This window comes from Cryptomeria japonica, chromosome 7 (assembly GCF_030272615.1).
Source record: "Cryptomeria japonica chromosome 7, Sugi_1.0, whole genome shotgun sequence".
Lineage (NCBI taxonomy): Eukaryota > Viridiplantae > Streptophyta > Pinopsida > Cupressales > Cupressaceae > Cryptomeria > Cryptomeria japonica.
Window position 1 is genome coordinate 240,320,177 of NC_081411.1, and position 19,380 is coordinate 240,339,556.

The window sequence follows — 19,380 nt, forward strand, 5'->3', positions numbered from 1 at the left end:
AATTCATTTTGCATTTGCACACACTTAGGAAGAAGCCAAATCCAATCTTGCTCATAGTTGTATTCAGAAGGTTGACAAGTCACTGCTTAGTTGCTTACACTAATGATGTTATCAATGATGTTGAAACAATTTTGAACAAAATATGTGATGTTCTCAAAGCCCACGAAGATAGATATAATGGTGTCATTGTTGATATAGAGAATATGCAGAAGGATGCTTCTCATTTTGCAGCTTCACTCAAGGCATCACTTTCTCAATGGGCACACCAGGTCAATGATTCCCACTTTGTTAACTCTAAAATACAAATCCCTTAGTAATAAATAGTACCTTCAATTCATACTTGTTGGATAGATGCGCGTATAGGGGAAGAAAGCGATCTGGATTAAAGTGCCCATGGAACAGGTGAAACTAGTCCATGTTGCGATTGAGGTTAGTTTTCCAAAACTTTTCTACAACTATTAATGTTTTACACTCCAAGCCATTTTTTTATGCTTCAATAGTGTTTAGTGAATTGCAGGTGGGATTTTGGTACCACCATGCAGAGCCTTCATATGTGATGTTAGTGAATTGGATCCCTCAAACTCCTCCTACCATCCCTGATAATGCTTCTCATCAAGTGGGAATCACAGCTTTTGTATTCAACAAGGAGGGAGAGGTAAAAACATAATCCAATTCTTATATATTGTAGTTACTCTGCTTAATATTCTCCTCCTATCCATAGCAATGTAACTGTCAAGTGTGAAAAGACATTCACTATTTTGAGTGGTTGTTCGTGTTAAGAGGATTTTCTTTTCTTACCTCACTGGGAAAATGTAAAGTTACTATAATGATTACCCATAAATTTTATTTTAATAGTGGTTGTGGGTTAGTGGTTTGAAGTGAAAAATCTGATACATAAATTATCGTGACAATGGCAATATAGGTTCTAGTAGTTCAAGAAAAGTGTGGCCCTTACAAAGATTCCGGGTTGTGGAAGATGCAAATAGGAAGGATTAACTAGGTATCAGGTTTAAATATCCTCATCAAACTAAATTTATGGCAATGCCCTTTTTTTATGAACGCCCACTAATGCAATTATCGACGATTTGTTTCTGATAAGGGGAAGGCATTAAGGAAGGGGTCGTACGAGAAGTTCAGGAAGAAATGGGTAAATGTCACCTAGCTAACCATTTTCCTCTGAATCAGGATTTTTACCTTCTGTTCAATATAATTTTCAACTTTTTTTGATAATTTGAAGAATATTCATGCGCTTTTATAGATTGATACAGAATTTGTCCAAGTGGTTGGGTTCAGGTAAGAAAAACTTTCATTACAGAAAGTTGTAACTTGTTTTGTGGTTGGTACGAAGAAGGATAAGGTTGAAATAGTAATTTTTAGCTCTCTAATAGTTGTGGGTGCATAAATTGCAGGGATGGTCATAATGCCCCTTTCAAAAAATCTGATCTGCTCTTCGTGTGCATGTTGAGATCTGTTTCTTCTAACATTGTTGTGCAAGATACAAAAATTTCAACAGCCAAGGTACATGTTTAAGCATATGGTGGTAATTCTATGTCGCTAAATTGGAATTTAATTTGGGGTCAAGCAATTTTTTGTTTTTGTTTTTCAATGGATGGTGATGGAAGAATTTGCATCTCAACCTAAAAACCAACAAAGCAGACTTCTAAAAGATATAATCGGCATGTGTGTTGCCAACATGGAGGGACGATGTAAATGATTTTTGAGCATTAGGATATCGTCTAACTCACGCAAACCCTCTGCTTTTTATTGCGGTGTCGTTGATTCTCAATAATCGAACTTTGCAAATTTGAAAACATAGACAGAATGGATGTCAGCAACTTATTACATCCACTGTAATCAGGGCTAGATATTATTAGTCCTAGTCGTTTAAGTCAATTGGTTTTGTATTTAGAATATTTAGGGATTAATTTTTACTTTACTTGTATTGATTAAAAAATTTATAAAAAAATAATAATAGTTTTTGAAAATGAATATTCATCTTTGATAAATTGAGGATGTAAATTTTTCATAAACAATATTTAAGAAATCAATTAAGAGTATTTATTGATATTTTTATTGACTAAATTTTGTTTACTATTAGAACTTTCACATAACACAAGATAATTAATAAGTTTTTGTGCAAGACAATATACATGTCTTTGCTCCTCCCATTTTACAAAAATTGACACTAATGTTTAATGCATGGAAGCATATAAAACATTTTAAAACAACATTTCATCGTTCTAAGTTTAGACTTGATGGTTTATAAATAACAACATTTATTATAATACAAATAAAGTCAACATTGTTATTTATACGTATTTAAATTTTTTATCTCAACATTGAGTTAGTAAAGATTCTATTAATATATGATTACATATTCAAATAGAATCAACAATAACAAATCTAAAAGCATTATTCTTTACCAAACAAAATGAAACTTCATAAATTTTATTTAAATTATTTGTATATTATTAAGTACGATAATATAGTTATTTAGTATTTATAATAGATTATTGATTATAAAATTTAATCATGTGAAAATTGAAAAACAAAGATATAATGGATGCCAATTACTTCATTAATATATTTATTGAGGTTAGTTCTAGATAATATTAATGCATGCAATTTATGATCCTTTATTATTTATTCTTAGTTTATGTTTGTCAAAAAATTATTAAAATATTTTCATGTAAAAAAGATATTTTATAAAATTAAGATGTAAATTTCTATTTAAAAATATTTAAAACACTAATTAATGATATTTATTAGCAGTCAAGGGAACAAACATCAAATGGTGTATTTTGAAAGTCACCCCGCAACCATTTACCTATAGGACCACCTTGACCAAAAATTATTTCTAGCAAGGACAAAAATCACAAAGTAATAAAGGTGCCAAAAAACCATGTGAACACAAGCCACATAGATCTAAAGAAACCCAAAAGCTTTATGGTAGAAAAAGTATCTAGCCATTCCAAAAAAACACAAAAAATTATACCCAAGAAATGGACTAGCACAAAAACACTCATAGGGTTTTCAAAGGCATCCCTCAACCTTTTACAATAGAAATCACTATAGCAACAACATCCTAGAGCACCTTGATAGGTCCAATGTCATCAGAACCAAGGGAACACAACATGCCCACAAGTAACTGAATATGGCAAGTACTCAAATAAGTAGAAGCAATAGAAGCACAAAATACCACCATAGTGAATTTGCAACAACACAGAGTAGAAAATCTGGTAGGAGCATCAAGAGGGTCCACCGAGCAATAGGAACCTTGCTATCCACCAAATGGTCCAACTCATTATAACTAGGAGTAAACTACATCATACAGACCAATGCCATATTAAGAGCAACCTCAATAGGTTCTTCAACATCAATGAGCACAACAAGTCCCCTAAGAAGATCCACCTTGAAAGAATCCTCAATCAAGTTAGCCTTCCAAATTATCGCCAAGGTAAAAACAACCACAGTTAGGTTAGAAAAAGTAGAGAAATAGAAGATTATCCAAACGTCGTACCAACCCAAGCCACAAACTCAATGCGCAAGATACTGATGCACAAAATGCCATCCTATAAAGAAAAAGGATTCAAGCCCCACCTGAAGGCACCAACTATGTAAGGAAACACCAAAGAAGGAATAAAAAACAGTTAGACCAAGGAGTTTTGATTTGGAGTTATTATGTAGCCAGCTTATTCTTTGTTGTGTATAATTTTATTCTATAATTTTGTGATTGTTATCTATTTATTGAAGCCATTGGTTCTCTTGAATAAAAAACTTCTACGTGCCTAAAACATACCTCACTGCATGCCTAAAAATAAACTTTTAACTCACAAGTAGAGTTAATTAATATGATAGGAAATGAAAGCCTTTTATTCCAAAGTACAATTTTCTATCTCTGGATAGTATAGACTTTAGATTATGGATTTTGGATAATTGGAGTCTTGTTGCATCTATTATTGAATTTTTAAAATCTACCTTCTCACAAGAATGGATTGTATTTGGTATGAATTCTTTAAACACAAAAATCCTACTAAGGATTGATCCCTTAAGGTGCAGTTAGCAATGGATAAGTAGATTATTGAAACAAAATTGATTCCATGTTTCTATTTCAAAGTAGTATTATAATACAACCAGTCTCACCACACTGTAACTAGCTAATATCAAAGTTTTATGTATAACAAAAATTAATTAGTCACTAGAGCTTGGTTAGGAATTAGGGGAAGTAAAATAAATTTATTTCTGATACCTAAATCAAAGCAAGTATGTAAAATAAAAAGTTTGAAAATAGTACAATTGGATGAGTTTAGGAGTTGGATGCAAATAGACTATGCAAGAAAGGGCAATATATACACTATAGCAAAAAGATATCTATGAAAGCAATAGGTTTTGATACCAAATATAAGGGAATTCTAAATAAATGTAGAAATAACAAGAAAAAAATGTAGATGCGAAGATAAAAAATATTTCACAAATTTCAAGTGTCATATTTTACAGCATAGATAAGAATGCACATCATACATTTTCAAGTAAATCATACGAGGGTAAATTTTAACAATAAAAAAATCATTCATAAAGACAACATATTTCAAGAAAATATCGCCTTTGATAGAGTGCATGGCCACATTTATATGTATAGAAAAGACTATGGTCTGAATTTGGTATAACAAAGATGTAGTAGAAATTTGCATAGATGTATAGTTGGCTATGACCATTAGATAACTAGTTAGCTAAATAGTTATGAATAGTTGTACTCCGCATGAACATTTTGTAAAGCTACTATTTTTTAAAAAGCATCTTCATGCTTCACGTGCAATGAAAGAAAGTCGTTAAAGATGAAGTGGAAGTTATCATAAGTGCGTAGTGCCACGTTATTTCAACTGTACAATGTCATTTTTTTAAAGTAAAGTTTGTGTGTGTACACACTATCGTCTAATGATATATTTGGTGACTCTTTTATTTACATCTTAAGAATACAATTTAAGAGTATGAGAAATAATTTTAGAAAGATGATGTATGAGTTCATTTATAATATATTTAAATTACATAAAATCAACCATTTATTTGTGTATAAGTCCACTAAAGTCTAATTTTAATGTGTAGAAACAAAATAAATCAACAAATAAATAGTTCTTAAGTTCATTTCATAAAAACAAAAGAAATCATAAACATAAATTCTTCAAACATGAAATTGTTACAAATCTTTGTTTCAAATGATCATAGTGTCAAATATACAATACAAATATTTTTCAAATATAATTGAAAAATTTGTATTTATTTCAAAACTTGGTTTAAAAAAATATACTCGTTCAACATTGTTAACTTAAATATAATATTCTATCGAGGAAATCATTGTTACATGGAGCGTGCTAGGAATATCTAGACATGACTAGGACGAATGTATTGAATGAAGTTGCTGAAATCCATTCTATCTTTGTTCTTCAGTTTGCAAATGCCGATAATTTACTCAGAATTAAGGGCAGTGCAGAAGAAAGCAGAGGGTTTGTGCGAGTTGGACGATATCCCAATGCCTGAAAATCCTTCACATTGTCCGTTGACGTTGGCAACACACACGCCGATCATATCTTTTAGGAGTTTGCTTTGCTGATTTTTAGGTTGAGATGCAAATTCTTCTATCGCCATCCACTGAAAATAAAACAAAAATTTAAGCCCCACTTAAACGATATTGAAGTTATCCAACTGAACGATATTGAAATAATGTTTAAACACGTACCTTGGCTACTGAAATTTCGGTATCTTGCACAACAATATTAGAAGAAAGAGATCTCAACATACACACGAAGAGCAGATCGGATTTTCCGAAAGGGGCATTGTGACCATCCCTGCAGTTCAATCACAACTATTAGAGAGCTAGATCAAACTTATCCTTCTTCGTACAAACTATGAAACAAGTTACAATTTTTTCTAATGATTAAAGTTTTGCTTACCTGAACCCAACCACTTGTACAAATTCTGTATTAATCTGTAAGAGTACATGAAAATACATAAATTATCAAAAAAAAAATGTCGGAAATTATATTGAACATAAGGTAAAAATCCTGATTCAGAGGAAAAAGGTGAGGTAAGTGACATTTACCCCTGTTTCTTCCTGAACTTCTCTTACGGCCCCTTCCTTAATGCCTTCCCCCTATCAGAAACAAATTGCCGATAAGTACATTAGGTATCGTCTTGTAATTTCATGTAAAAACTGCAGGGTCTTGAATTTAGTTTGATGTGGAAATTTAAACCTGATACCTTGTTAATTCTTCCTGTTGGCATCTTCCACAGCCCGGAATCTTTGTAAGGGCCACACTTTTCTTGAACTACTAGAACCTATATTGCCATTGTCACGATAATTTATGTAAGGAAAAAAAAACCTCTTAAAACGAACAACCACTCAAAATAGTGAATGTCTTTTCACACTTCACAGTTACATTGCTACGGACAGGAGGAGAATATTAAGCAGAGTAACTACAATATATAAGAACTGGATTACATCTTTACCTCTCCCTCCTCGTTGAATACAAAAGCTGCAACTCCCGCTTGATGTGAAGCATTATCAGGGATGGTGGGGGGAGTTTGAGGGATCCAATGCACTAACATCACATATGAAGGCTCTGCGTGGTGGTACCCAAATCCCACCTGTAATCCACCAATCAGTATTGAAGCCTAGCCAAATGGGTTGGAGGGAAAAAAACGTCGATGGTAGCAGCGATGTTTTGAAAAACTGACCTCAATCGCAACGGGTACTAGTTTCGCCTGTTCCTTGGGAACTTTAATCCACACCGCCTTCTTTCCCTATATACCCAACAAGTATGATGAATTGAGGGTACTATTTATTATTGTCTTGAGGGATATGTATTTAGAGTTAACAAAGCAGTAAGCACTGACCTGGCGTGCCCATTGAGAAAGTGATGCCTTCAGTGAAGCTGCAAAACGACAAGCATCGTTCTGCATATTCTCTGTGTCAACAATTACACCATCATATCTGTCTTCATGGGCTTTGAGCACTTCACATATTTCGTTCAAAACTGTTTCAACATCATTAGTGGTAGCCGAAACCTCGTTCGTTGGGAATGCCATTGTGCAGTGTAAGCAGCGACCTGCCAAAAAATAGTTCAATACCTAGCACAATGAAATGAAAAGGAACCATAGTGGTGCAGGAAGAGATGCTAACCTTCTGAGTAGCTCTGTGAGCAAGATTGAATTTGGCTACTTCCTAACAGACTAAATTAAATTAGTAGTGCAATAGTAATATGTTGTAGAGGGGGGAAGTGTATATATATATATTATTGGCAACAATGAGAGGAGGTTTCTGGGATTTCAGACGAATTCTTCTGCGCTGTTAACAACCAACTACCGCTGCCCTTCCTTACAACGTAAGCGTTACACAAACCAAAAAGGAAAACTGAAAACTTGTATGCAAAGCAACGACAAATAGGGAAAAACTTATCTTAAAAAATTCTACGGACACGCAAATGATTTATTAGCTTTCTTCGTAAATTCGCAGAGGGGCTATCGAAACTTCTTGTTGATGAAGTAGTATGCTGCGCTAGGGACAAGTATGCTATCGAAACTATGCTGCTACGTCTTAGTAATAATAATACAGAGAAGCGCGTGACCATCTCACAATAAAAAATTCAAAGGCTGAAGGCAAAGCAAATTCAGATTCTGATACACTGATTAATGAAGCAGTAGGCGTTTAACCCTGCCGCGCAGCTTCTTGGGACTCTCCCAGTTCGTTCCGCTCGCGACCTTCGTATTTTATTAACTTTCAATATACGACGACTATTTGTTCACGTTGACCTTTTTTAACAAAAATAAAAATAAATATTCTAAAAGAGATTTGAGGTTTCCTTGTCCCCATTTTTTTCCACCACACCATTCATTGTTGCTTCCTTTATCCTCAGATTTTCCCATTACATCACATCATCTATCTTTCATTTTTTCACTCGAAATTTCAATCCTAGTTGTCCTCATTTATATTTTTTGTTGAAAGATTTAATTTCTCTCACTAATGAAATGTAGCCATTAAATGACAAAGACAAAATATATACACTAAATCTTGTTAATAGAAAAATATTCTAGAAGGAACAAAATAAAGTTAAAATAAAAAAATATTAAATATATGATCAAGTCGGTCTTGATTGTAGAATCATCTATATAATCTCTAATTTCAAAAGACTTCTATATATTCAGGCTTTTGTAATGATTTCAGGCATTAGGTATTAGTTGATGAAGATGATGAAGTGATCAAGAGGATGTGAATGTTGTAGAGTTTAGAGTATTTGTAATATTTATAATCAACGGATGTGTTGTAGCATGCTCAAGAGTTTTGGTAGGACTTTGTGTTTCCTTTAAACGACATCGATCATGTCCTTTTGTTTTGGTTTCTTCGCCATTGGAATTACAATCATAATTTTTCTTATACATCTTACAATCTCATAAAAACTCTTAAACATCTCACAAAGAAAAGATGATCTTACATACCATACTACAATTTTCAAGTGACATGATTTATTTTTGTCATGCCCAAAGAATCTCGAGATTCCTTCCAGTCAGGGTGCCCATTTCCATTTGACCCCATAAACACAACGTATTATAATATTAAATCAATACAATTTATACTTGGATTCACTAGACATAAAACATGAAATCCTAACTTTAAGCATACTTTCCCATGGTGAATGAAACATACTCTTTGTTCCACAAGTGGTGTTAGCTAATTGAACACTCGCTAATATATAACAAAAAAGTTGCAATCATACAAATAATAATATATTGCACTTATTTCTTATGTAATTCAACAAAATATTTTATCTTAAAGCATCAAATGATGCTCTCTCACCATCTATGGGTGGTCTAGCATAATATGTGAATTCTTTGTTTGAAATTACTGCTTTAGTAAGTGTCTCCTCTCCAAGTGACTGTACTTTAGGTGAAGCTTAGGATAGAGTGTCCAACAAAGTTTAACATCCGATTGTTTCCATGCAATACTTGTTATAGAGTATTTATTTGTTTTCAGAAAGGGTCAACGCGAACAAATAGTCGTAGCATATATGGAATGTCAATAAAATACGGAGAGTCGCAATCGAAACCTGCGTGGCAAGGTTAAACGCTTACTGCTTCGTTATCACTGTTTCAGCCTTCGAATATTTAGTCACGCGCTTTTCTGTTTTCTTATTGTTATTATTGAAACGTAGTACCCAGCGCGCTTACTTGTTCACTAACAAGAAGTTTCAATAGCCTTTCTGCGAATTTCTGATAAGTTTTTCAGGTATCCAATTTCATTATTGCTACGCTTACGCTGTAAGGAAGGGTAGCGCTAGTTAGTTGTTACCCGCGCCGAAGCATTCGTCTGAAATCCCAGAAACTTTCTCTAGTTGTTGCCACGATTTTATATATATATATAAACTCTACCACATACTATTATTGCACTGGCGCTAATTTAATTCAATCTGTTTTGCACACGATTTGGAAATAGGAAGAAGCCAAATTCAATCCTGCTCGCAGGGGTACTCAGAAGCCAAATTCAATTTGCATCGCTAGTTATTGAATATTTTTTTGGCGGGTGGTGTTTACACTGCACAATGGCATTCCCAACAAACGAGGTTTCGGCTACCACTAATGATGTTGACACTGTTTTGTACGAAATATGTGAAGTGCTCAAAGCCCAGGAAGACAGATATGATGGTGTGGTTGTTGACATTGGGAATATGCAAAACGATGCTACTCGTTTTGCAGCTTCGCTCAGGGCATCACTTTCTCATTGGGCACGCCAGGTCAGTGTTTACTGCTTTGTTAACTCTAAATACAAATCTCTCAAGACATTAGTAAGTAATTCCTTCAATTCATAACACTTGTTGGATCAATGGGTATACAGGGAAAGAAGGGGGTGTGGATTAAAGTGCCCAAGGGCCAGGCGAAGCTAGTCCCCGTTGCGATTGAGGTCGGTTTTTCATAAATTCGCTATCTCCATTGATGTTTTTCTCACTCCAAGCCATTCGTTTATGCTTCAACGGTGTTTGGTGAATTGCAGGTGGGATTTTGGTATCACCATGCTGAGCCTTCATATGTGATGTTAGTGTATTGGATCCCTCAATCTCCTCCTACCATCCCTGATAATGCCTCACATCAAGTGGGAATTGCAGCTTTTGTATTCAACGAGGAGGGACAGGTAATTGTAATATTAGGTATATCCGAATGTAGCGCAGTTCTGCTTAATATTCTCCTCCGCTCCATAGCAATGTAACTGTGAAAAGATGTCGAGTATTTTAAAGTGTTTGTTTGTGTTAAAAGGATTTGATTTTCTTAATCACTGGGAAAATGTATAATTAATATAATGACTACCCCCTTAATGTTATTTTAATAGCGGTTGTGGGTCAATGGCTTGAAGTGATAAATACATAAATTATTATGACAATGGCAATGTAGGTTCTAGTAGTTCAGGAAAAGTGTGGACCTTACAAAGATTCTGGGTTGTGGAAGATGCCAACAGGAAGGATTAACCAGGTATCAGGGTCAAATTCAGTTATCAAACCAAATTTATGACACTTCAATTTTTACATGAAATTACATGAAGCCCGCTAATATATTATGGGCAATTTGTTTCTGGTAGGGGGAAGGCATTAAGGAAGGGGCCATAAGAGAAGTTCACGAAGAAACAGGGGTAAACGTCACTTACCTAATGTCACTTACCTCATCTTTTTCCTTTGAATCGGGATTTTTAACTTCTTTGCAATATAATTTCTTATAATCCAAACTATATTCTTGTGCTTTTACAGATTGATGCAGAATTCGTAGAAGTGGTTGGCTTCAGGTAAGCAAAACTTTCATTACACAAAGTTATAACTCGTTTCATAGTTGGTACAAAGAATGATAAGTTATACCTTCATGAACTGCAGGGATGGTCACAATGCCCCTTTTGGAAAATCGGATATGCTCTTCGTGTGTATGTTGAGATCCGTTTCTTCTAATATTGTGGTGCAAGATACCGAAATTTCTGCAGCCAAGGTACGCGTTTAAACATGCGGCGGTGATTCGATATTGTTAAGCTGGATAGTTTCAATATTCGTTTAAACTGGGGTTCAAATTAAATAACTTGTTTTTGTTTTTTTTTAGTGGATGGCGATAGAAGAATTTGCATCTCAACCTAAAAATCAGCAAAGCAAACTTTTAAAAGATATGATCGGCGTGTGTGTTGCCAACGTCAACGGACGATGTAAAGGATTTTCAGGCATTGGGATATCGTCTAACTCGCGCAAACCCTCTGCATTCTACTGCAATGCCCTCTATTCTCAATAATTTATCGGCAAACCGAAGAACAAAGCTAGAATGGATGCCAGGCACTCACTTTAATACATCCATCCTAGTTAGGTCTAGAAATTGCTTGCACGTTGCATAAGGAGGTGCAACGATTACCTCAGAGAATATTATGTTTAACATGTTAAGAGAGATATTTTTTTATTTATTTTTTTGTATTGTCTACATGTTTTGTACATACAATATTTTTATCAAAAGTTTGAGAAAATTTTTTATTATATATTTGTTTATATTTAATCCAATGAAAGATTTGTAACAATCTTAATTTTGAGGAATTTGTACATCATGATTTCTTTTGGTTGCATGAAATGAGCTTGGAAAGAGATTTTTGCTTGTTTATTTATTTCATTCCTACACATTGAAACTAATACTTAATGGATTTATATCACAAATTATGAGTGGTTGATCTTATGTAAAATGTATATATTGTATATATTGATCAAAGGAATTAAATGGTGGCTCTCTTCGAAGACCCTTTATTAATTAACCCTAGACAAAGTTGTAAAATTTTAGCCCTGGATTGTTGAGTGTTGATTCTTGAGATTCATGTATAGTAATCGCCCATGTAACGAATAGTGGTATTTATTTATTTATAATTACCTTCCATTACTTTATATTAAAAAAATCCCATTTCTAATTTGTTGGACAACATTAACATAACTATTTACAAACCTTTTATTCTATACCAGTGTATTAGATGAGTCATGAATATTTAGTTAAAATAATTAATGTAGAAAAACTATTTTGAATTATACTAAAGTATGTCAAAACCCCAAAAATAAAAAGTACGATTGACGTAATAGTCCACATGTCAATACCATACATCTATTTGTTAGCTATGTAACTACATATATAGGAGTGCATATACGATCACTTATATTTCTGGAAAATATTTCTAAATTCTCATTGTGAGTTGTTCTTTTGGTAGTTTCACTTGAGAATATATTGTTTAGTTGTGAAATCCAACAAGCACACCCTTTCAATTTCCCCAACCTTTAACATTCCCATATCTTTTGACTCTTTGTTGTAAATGAGAAGTTTTACAAAAAATTGATGAAGATAATATTTGAAGTTGATGAAACTTGATGTAATTGCTATGATCAATCAAGGAAAAAAAATAATTCACTTTTCTACAGACATAGCCACCTTTGATGAACCATGTAATTCATTGTCTTTATTAAACTATGTTTGTTGTTTAATCTACTCTCAATTTTCTTAACACATATATTTGAATTTTATTTTTTAATTTTATAATATATTAAATTAAACATTAGACTTGATATATTTTATAATTAACAATAATTATAATAGTTATATTTGCTACTTTTCATCCAAATTTTCTAGGATTTTTTATGAATTTCTAGTGATTTGAAAAAATTCATTGATGAAAATAAAAAATATTGAGAAATAATAGAGCCCTAGGGTGATCAAGATTATCTACCATAGGGTGATCAAGATTATCTACCAATCACTGAATTGTATCAAATTGTGTTTTGGTAATCAAGGAAAATGGACCTTAGTCATGACCACTAGTGCAAATTGTATCCCTCTTGGTTATACACATAAATCTTAGTAATATTTACAACATTTTCCTTCACATTACTTTTTCCCATGGGCCTCTACATACTTGGAGAATAATAGTGGACCCCTAAAGCCACACCTAATCATCACAATCCAATTGAACCCGAGAAATATTGTATTGTTAAAAGCGAAGTGATTATTATTACCTCATAAAATATTAGCATATTGTGTGTCATCTAAAGGAATGTGCCTTCTTTGTCAAATGGACTAGGAAATGGCTTGCTCATTCAAGAATTATAAATTGGTTAATGCATAAGTGGGACACTAAGGTTAAATTTAAATATCTATCCAATGGATTCTTCTTGGTGGAGTATGCTTTTGCTGAATTAAAAAAAGAATATAATATTTGATTGATTGTTGGTGATGGATGGGTTGGGATTCTTCATCAAGGATTATGAACCTAATTTTAACCCTCTTACTCAAGTTTTAGGGAAAATGTTGATTCGGACCCAACTTTATAATCTTCCGGGTCTAAGTATTGATATGAGGGATTCCTTTGAGAATTTTAAGATGCTTTAGGCTTCTTTATTAGCCTAAATGAGAATTTTACTGATGAGGCATTTGGCATCTATATCTTTGTATTTGTGTTGAATTGGACTTTAATTAACCTCACTCAAAAGAGATTGAACTAATTTCTAAATTTATTAAATGGAAACAGAAGGTGGAGATTTATTATCTTCCAATTCTCTTTTTGATTATTTGAATAGAGGTAATTCTTCAATGAATTGTATTAAATACATTTCAAATAGCTCTACAACCCTCTTAATTGTTGAGGATATTTTCAACATAAAGACTAAAGGAAATATCATTCAACCTCATTTACCTTTGGAAAAATATTTTGAAGCAACAAATCTCATTGGCTGGTTGAAATCTCTAGTTACTTATTCCCCTATATATGGTGATCCTCATTTGATTTCCTCCACCTAAAAAGCCAATGAGACTCTAGTACTAGACATTCATCTTTTTCCATTCACTTCCAAATCCTATAAATTCAATCAATAATTCCACCTAAGATTCCTCCCATGAGGCTTCTCATGACCTTATTGAGCGCTCTTCCAAGAATAAGGTGTTACACAATAAAAATACTTAAATTTTATTTGATTATCTTTTAGAGAATACCACACATCTTGCTTTATAGCTATGAGATTTTGCCAAGATCAAGAGCTCAATGAAAAACAAGGGTAGGTAGGAAATAAGTGTGGTAGGTGGGAGAAACAATATAATATTCCACATAAGGTGGATCACCCACCAAATGTGGAATGTAACAGAAAGATAAGACCACAAAAGGTGGAAATTCTCCTACAAAACACTATCCCAATGTGGCACAAATACCCAAGTGTCTCATAGCCAAACTACTATGAAATGCATGTACCTAAGTAAACTTAAGTAAGGTGTAATAATATCCAAGATGAATAATTAATTACACCAACACCCCCGCTTAAGTTCAACTTAGGGGAATGCACTTAAGTATACAATGCAACTATGCAATGCAAGATAGGTCCCGGATACAAGGACATGTTAGGTACCCATGTACAAATGTAAATGAATGCAAACCAATGCAATCTCTCATAAAGAAAGGAAAGAGAGAAAAACCCAATGGGAAAAAACCCTCCCACAAAAAGAGAGATGAAAACTATATAGAAAGAAACTCTCAAAGAAGCATGTGAGAAACAAAACCCCATGTGAGGAAAAATTCCACCCCAAATGAGAGAAGAAGAGAAACTAGGTAGCCCCACCTCAATGTAGAATCTGCACCAATGATAGAAGCTCGATGCTGAATGAAGAAATTGCTCCACGAACGTCAAACAATGTTCCTCCCCTTAGGAAGAAACAAAACCAAAGGTGTATCCATGAAGTCTCCCCAGTCATGAAGGGAAGAGGTAGGAAAAAAATGCATGATGAATAGAATCTCTGAAAAATACTCAAGTGTCCCCATGTTGATGTTGAATGATACCCCCTCCAAAGATGGTGAACTAGTCCACACTGCTGAAAAGGGCACTCCAAGATCTGGTGGAGGAGAATGTAGAACAATATCCAAAGACTCACATGTCTCCTCAAAGAATAAAGAGACCTCCTCCGACTGTTGTACGAAAGTATCCACAATCATGTCAACCTCTAAAGAATGATCATGTAGAGAATGCAGAAGAGGGTTAGAATGCTCCCTCACAACAATCAAAGAAGGATCATCTTCATCAAAGAGAAGATGAATGTAATCAATGATTTCTCCCAAATCTGCAATGTATGACTCCATAAACAAACCTGCAATGTATGTCAAGTAGTCATCCCAATGAACTGAAGCTAGAAGACATAAAATATCTTACTGCACTAAATCACAAGAAGGAAAAATTGTCGCACTAGTTGCATCATCAGGTTCAAGAGGTGATGTGCTATCAATATGAGGAGATGAAATGCAAGGCTCAAGAATGGGGCCTTCAAATTTTCAAAAAAAATACTGAGGTGTGCTTACATCGACATTTCGTGGGCTTAAAACTGGCAGTTGTCTAGCCATCGGGAAAACTTCACCACCCTATTGACTGGGTGACCATACTATACAGACCTAATGATGTGGCATCCTATGACTGGTCGATAATGTTGATGTGTCCGATGTAATGTCAGTACGGATACGGTATGGAGGTTATGTGTACTATCAACTAGGTAGTTCCAACGAATAATTGTCCGCTACGTGGCGTTGATGCAGTTGTCTGACGTGGCTAATGATGGCTTGACAAGCCAATTAAAAAATGCCACGTGGTGGTTGGGTAGCTATACTTTGGGCTGACGGGGTTCAATGAACCAATGAAAAGTTGTCGCGTGGTGGCCTGGGCCCGTCAAGATAGGATCGTAGGTTCTTGTTGAGATGAAGCAGCGGCGTTGGTGTAGAGGTTGCATCGGTCGGCATAGAAATCAAGTCAAGAGGTGGCGGGAACACGACACCCCGACGAGGACGAAGCATCCTAGCAGGAGGTTCGGGTGGTGGCAGGAACACGACACCCTGACGAGGATGAAGCATCCTAGCGGGAGGTTCAGGAGGTGGTGGTGGTTGGTGGAAATGAAAGTAGTCGGAGACCAGAATGTCGGGGCATCGGCAGAAAACACATGGCAGCGGCAGAGCACGGACTTCCGGGGGGTAGCATCGGTAAAGTTGTTGTTGTCGGCAACGGTACGAACTCTGCAGAAAGACAGAGGGTAGGGCGGTACTGTGGCACGAGCCACCAAAAATTGCCCTACAAAAATTAAAATCAGTGGTACATGCACAAGAGGTGGGTATGCGGACCCCCATAAATTTTATTTTTTTTATTTATAAAACTTTTACAAAAAATCAAATATTAAAACTGCGAAAAATATATTTTAATAAATATTGAAATATTTTGCAAAAAAAAACACATTCTTTTTAGTAAAATCGTACCATGTAGCTTAATAGGCTAAATTTTTCCTCCGAAATCGACTTTCTCCAAAATAGGTCGAATTTATAGTTAAAATTCATGGAAACAAACTCCTAGATTCAACCATCATGTCCAAACTGACGTAGGACACACCTAAAAAGAGCAGCTCCCCAGATCCGAAAATTGAAGCCTCCAAAATGCTTCTCAAAGACAAATTAATGAAACCCTCTAAGCTCTGATACCATGTGAGATTTTTCCAAGATCAAGAGCTCAATGAAAATTACAAAATAGAGAGACAAAATATTGATAGGAATAAACTCTATTCTATCAAGATGAAAACATTGATCAACTACATCATCAATCAATATATATAATGAATATGAGCCTGCTTATATAGGCAAGGCTATATGGATATGTGAGCACACAAACATGAAATTTGGCTTAATGAGAAACAAGGGTAGGTACGAAATAGGTGTGGTAGGTACGAGAAACAATATAATATTCCACATGAGGTGGATCACCCACCGAATGTGAAATGTAACAACAAGATAAGACCACAAAAGTTGGAAATTCTCCTACAACACACTATCCCAATGTGGCACAAACACCCAAATGTCTCATACCCAAACTACTATGATATGCATATACCTAAGTAAACTTAAGTAAGGTGTACTAATATCCAAGATAAATAATTAATTACACCAACAATAACAATAAATGGAGCTAGTAGAAGAAGATAATTGGGAGGGTAACCTCACCTTAGACAAAGCCACCAAAGGATTGGATGAAGGAACACTTTCTCTTACAAAATTGTCAAATTGGGAATCACTCAAATAGTATATATCCTAACATCTCCCAACTATGGTGAATGGAGAAAGAAAAAAAGAAATTTTAACCAAGAAAACAAAATTAAAGATGGTGAAGCAAAAGGTCAAATTAAATAACACATGAATGTTAAAATTTGACAAAGGAACATTCCCTTCCTAGACATTAATGGAGACCACTTCATATATTGTTAGGCTTCTCAACACTCCTAATAAGAAATCACTGGCCAAGCATCAAATGACTATTTCTAATGCTAACACATTCTTGATTCAAAATAATAAATTCTCCTCTTTAGACATGGAGCTCCTCTCTCGACAAATCAAAGGGTGTAAATAGTGATGGTCCAAGTTGATGAAGCCTCAAAAGGAAAATCCAATATTTCGCATCATCATAGTCATGATAAAATGAGGAGTTTTTAAAAAGTATTAGTCTCATGCCAATGTCAAAAAAAAATTAGAAAGAACCCACCTAATCATCATCCAATTGCAAAATTCAACTCATATACGAATAAATTATTGACTAGATTTAAGTAATATAATGGAGAAGATGGATAGATTCTTATGTCAAGATGACATGAGTATATTTACATTCTCCTTTGAAATTTGTATTATCTTTTGCTCGGTTTCATACCTTTACCCTATACAAGTCACCATTATTCGAGTAAATTCCTTTTTAGATGTTCATTCACATTTGAAAATATGTAGGTGAAGGATAAGGATTTTCATTAAATATTTTATGAAAATAGCTAGGGTGAAGCTCCTTAGGTAGGCACCAAATGTTCCATTTTCTCTCTAAATTAAAATATGTCAAAGCTTAGTTTAAATTGTGAAACAAATACAATTTCAAGAATATTTTTTAGGACAACAAGTCGTGGTGTAGGCTAATGCAGTATAAGTATTTGTATATGAGGGATCCAAATAGGATTGTAACTATTGCCAACCCCCCTCAAGGATTTGTAGTGTGGAATTTTTGTGCAAGTGTCATCATCTCATCACTGATAGAAGTATCAAAAATGGTGGCTCGATGGACTTTTGCGAGGATTCATGGGAGGGCTATCCTCCTCTAGGTGAAGATAACTCTATCAAACAATTAAGACATATATTCCTGATATAGAAGGTGAGGTATAAGGTGGAAGACTATGTTAAGAGGATGGAGACCAATTATGTGGTTAGGTGATGGTAGAGGAAGTTAGATGACTTGGGGATTGATGAGGAGGTGCATATCAAGTTTGTGGCTCTGTTGAGGGAGTGTGAGGTGTATTTAAATGAGCAGGAAGATGAAATAATTTGGTGTGGGGCCAAGTTCAGAAGGTATTTGGTTTGGATGGGTACTAGATCATGTGTAATGTTAGAGAGAAACTTGAATGGTAGAATAATCTTTGTTGGGGTAGTCACCTTCTTCCCAAGGTGGCGGCATTCTTATGGATGATGTTACATTAAAAAATATCGACTAGTGATTGGCTCCATAGGGTGGATGTTTGTGGGCCTACCAAATGCATTATGTGTAAAGAAGTCAAGGAATCCTCTGACCGTATACTTTTGCAATACCCATTGGTATCAAAGTATTGTTTGGGACTGGCTACAAGGCAAACTCAATTAGAGTAGCTCTACAAATGGAGACTTTGTCACTTCCATGCTTGGCTGGTCAAAACTTTATCAAAGTCATTTATGTGGTGGCATACGGACATGTTCCCCTTCCATGTTGGTGTGGAACCTATGGAAGGGGAAAAATTGTATAATCTTAAAGGATTTCAAATGCTCAAAGCAGGAATTGCTTATGAAAATTAACAAAATAATTATTAAAAACCTTAACAATAAGGTGTCTTTAGTGATGATGATCAAGATCAATTATTGGGATGAGGCTATGGGGAAATAGTGGTAGGGCCTCTGGGTTCCTTGCACTATTATGGATGAGGAGAATTTTTTTTTTTAAAAAGGAATCAAAGTGGTGTCCCCTTGATGCATGGTAGAATGAAGTTGAACTTTGATGGTGTTGCAAAGGGCAAGCCGAACAAAGCTAGTTTCAAGTGTATCCTGAGAGGTGAGAAAGGTGAAGTGTTATGGGTGAAGGCTAGATCAAAAGGTATATCAATCAATAACGAAGAAAAATACATTGGCCATACTAGGGTTCTAGAAGAGTGCCAAAAAAGAGGTAAGATGGAAGTTGACATAGAAGGTGATTTGGTATTATGTGTTAGTGGGATAAGGAAAAAATGTTGTCTCAACTGGATATTGGATAAGTTAATTAACAGAGTGTGGGGAAGTCTCAA

General features: G+C 34.7%; 3 protein-coding genes across 3 annotated transcripts; 2 read left to right on the top strand and 1 right to left on the bottom strand.

Annotated features, from left to right (window-relative positions):
• Positions 1-393: 393 nt before the first annotated feature.
• On the top strand, positions 394-1,530 carry LOC131856631 (nudix hydrolase 8-like). Its single transcript, XM_059208478.1, has 4 exons — positions 394-429; positions 518-655; positions 1,259-1,293; positions 1,410-1,530. The coding sequence occupies exons 1-4, from the start codon at positions 394-396 to the stop codon at positions 1,528-1,530; spliced, it is 330 nt and encodes a 109-aa protein (XP_059064461.1).
• Positions 1,531-5,463: 3,933 nt separating this feature from the next.
• On the bottom strand, positions 5,464-7,251 carry LOC131028342 (nudix hydrolase 8-like). Its single transcript, XM_059208479.1, has 9 exons — positions 7,178-7,251; positions 6,892-7,103; positions 6,733-6,798; positions 6,505-6,642; positions 6,256-6,333; positions 6,098-6,148; positions 5,949-5,983; positions 5,735-5,843; positions 5,464-5,646 (listed from the first exon to the last, which is right to left on the bottom strand). Exons 2-9 carry the CDS (start codon positions 7,081-7,083, stop codon positions 5,464-5,466), a joined length of 852 nt encoding a protein of 283 aa, XP_059064462.1. The 5' UTR covers positions 7,084-7,103; positions 7,178-7,251.
• Positions 7,252-9,453: 2,202 nt separating this feature from the next.
• On the top strand, positions 9,454-11,450 carry LOC131028433 (nudix hydrolase 8-like). Its single transcript, XM_057958693.2, has 8 exons — positions 9,454-9,782; positions 9,884-9,949; positions 10,040-10,177; positions 10,435-10,512; positions 10,619-10,669; positions 10,785-10,819; positions 10,905-11,013; positions 11,122-11,450. Exons 1-8 carry the CDS (start codon positions 9,591-9,593, stop codon positions 11,302-11,304), a joined length of 852 nt encoding a protein of 283 aa, XP_057814676.2. The 5' UTR covers positions 9,454-9,590; the 3' UTR covers positions 11,305-11,450.
• The last annotated feature ends 7,930 nt before the right edge of the window (positions 11,451-19,380 follow it).

What these genes read in the sequence shown, in the direction of transcription:
- LOC131856631 (XM_059208478.1), top strand. Translation starts at nt 394, where the DNA reads ATGGAACAGGTGAAACTAGTCCATGTTGCGATTGAG. An exon ending in TATTCAACAAGGAGGGAGAG is followed by an intron (nt 656 to 1,258) that starts GTAAAAACATAA and finishes GCGCTTTTATAG; the next exon opens with ATTGATACAGAATTTGTCCA. An exon ending in GTCCAAGTGGTTGGGTTCAG is followed by an intron (nt 1,294 to 1,409) that starts GTAAGAAAAACT and finishes CATAAATTGCAG; the next exon opens with GGATGGTCATAATGCCCCTT.
- LOC131028342 (XM_059208479.1), bottom strand. Translation starts at nt 7,083, where the DNA reads ATGGCATTCCCAACGAACGAGGTTTCGGCTACCACTAATGATGTTGAA. An exon ending in TTTCTCAATGGGCACGCCAG is followed by an intron (nt 6,799 to 6,891) that starts GTCAGTGCTTAC and finishes TTGGGTATATAG; the next exon opens with GGAAAGAAGGCGGTGTGGAT. An exon ending in CAACAGGAAGAATTAACAAG is followed by an intron (nt 6,149 to 6,255) that starts GTATCAGGTTTA and finishes TGTTTCTGATAG; the next exon opens with GGGGAAGGCATTAAGGAAGG.
- LOC131028433 (XM_057958693.2), top strand. Translation starts at nt 9,591, where the DNA reads ATGGCATTCCCAACAAACGAGGTTTCGGCTACCACTAATGATGTTGAC. An exon ending in TTTCTCATTGGGCACGCCAG is followed by an intron (nt 9,783 to 9,883) that starts GTCAGTGTTTAC and finishes ATGGGTATACAG; the next exon opens with GGAAAGAAGGGGGTGTGGAT. An exon ending in AAGTTCACGAAGAAACAGGG is followed by an intron (nt 10,670 to 10,784) that starts GTAAACGTCACT and finishes GTGCTTTTACAG; the next exon opens with ATTGATGCAGAATTCGTAGA.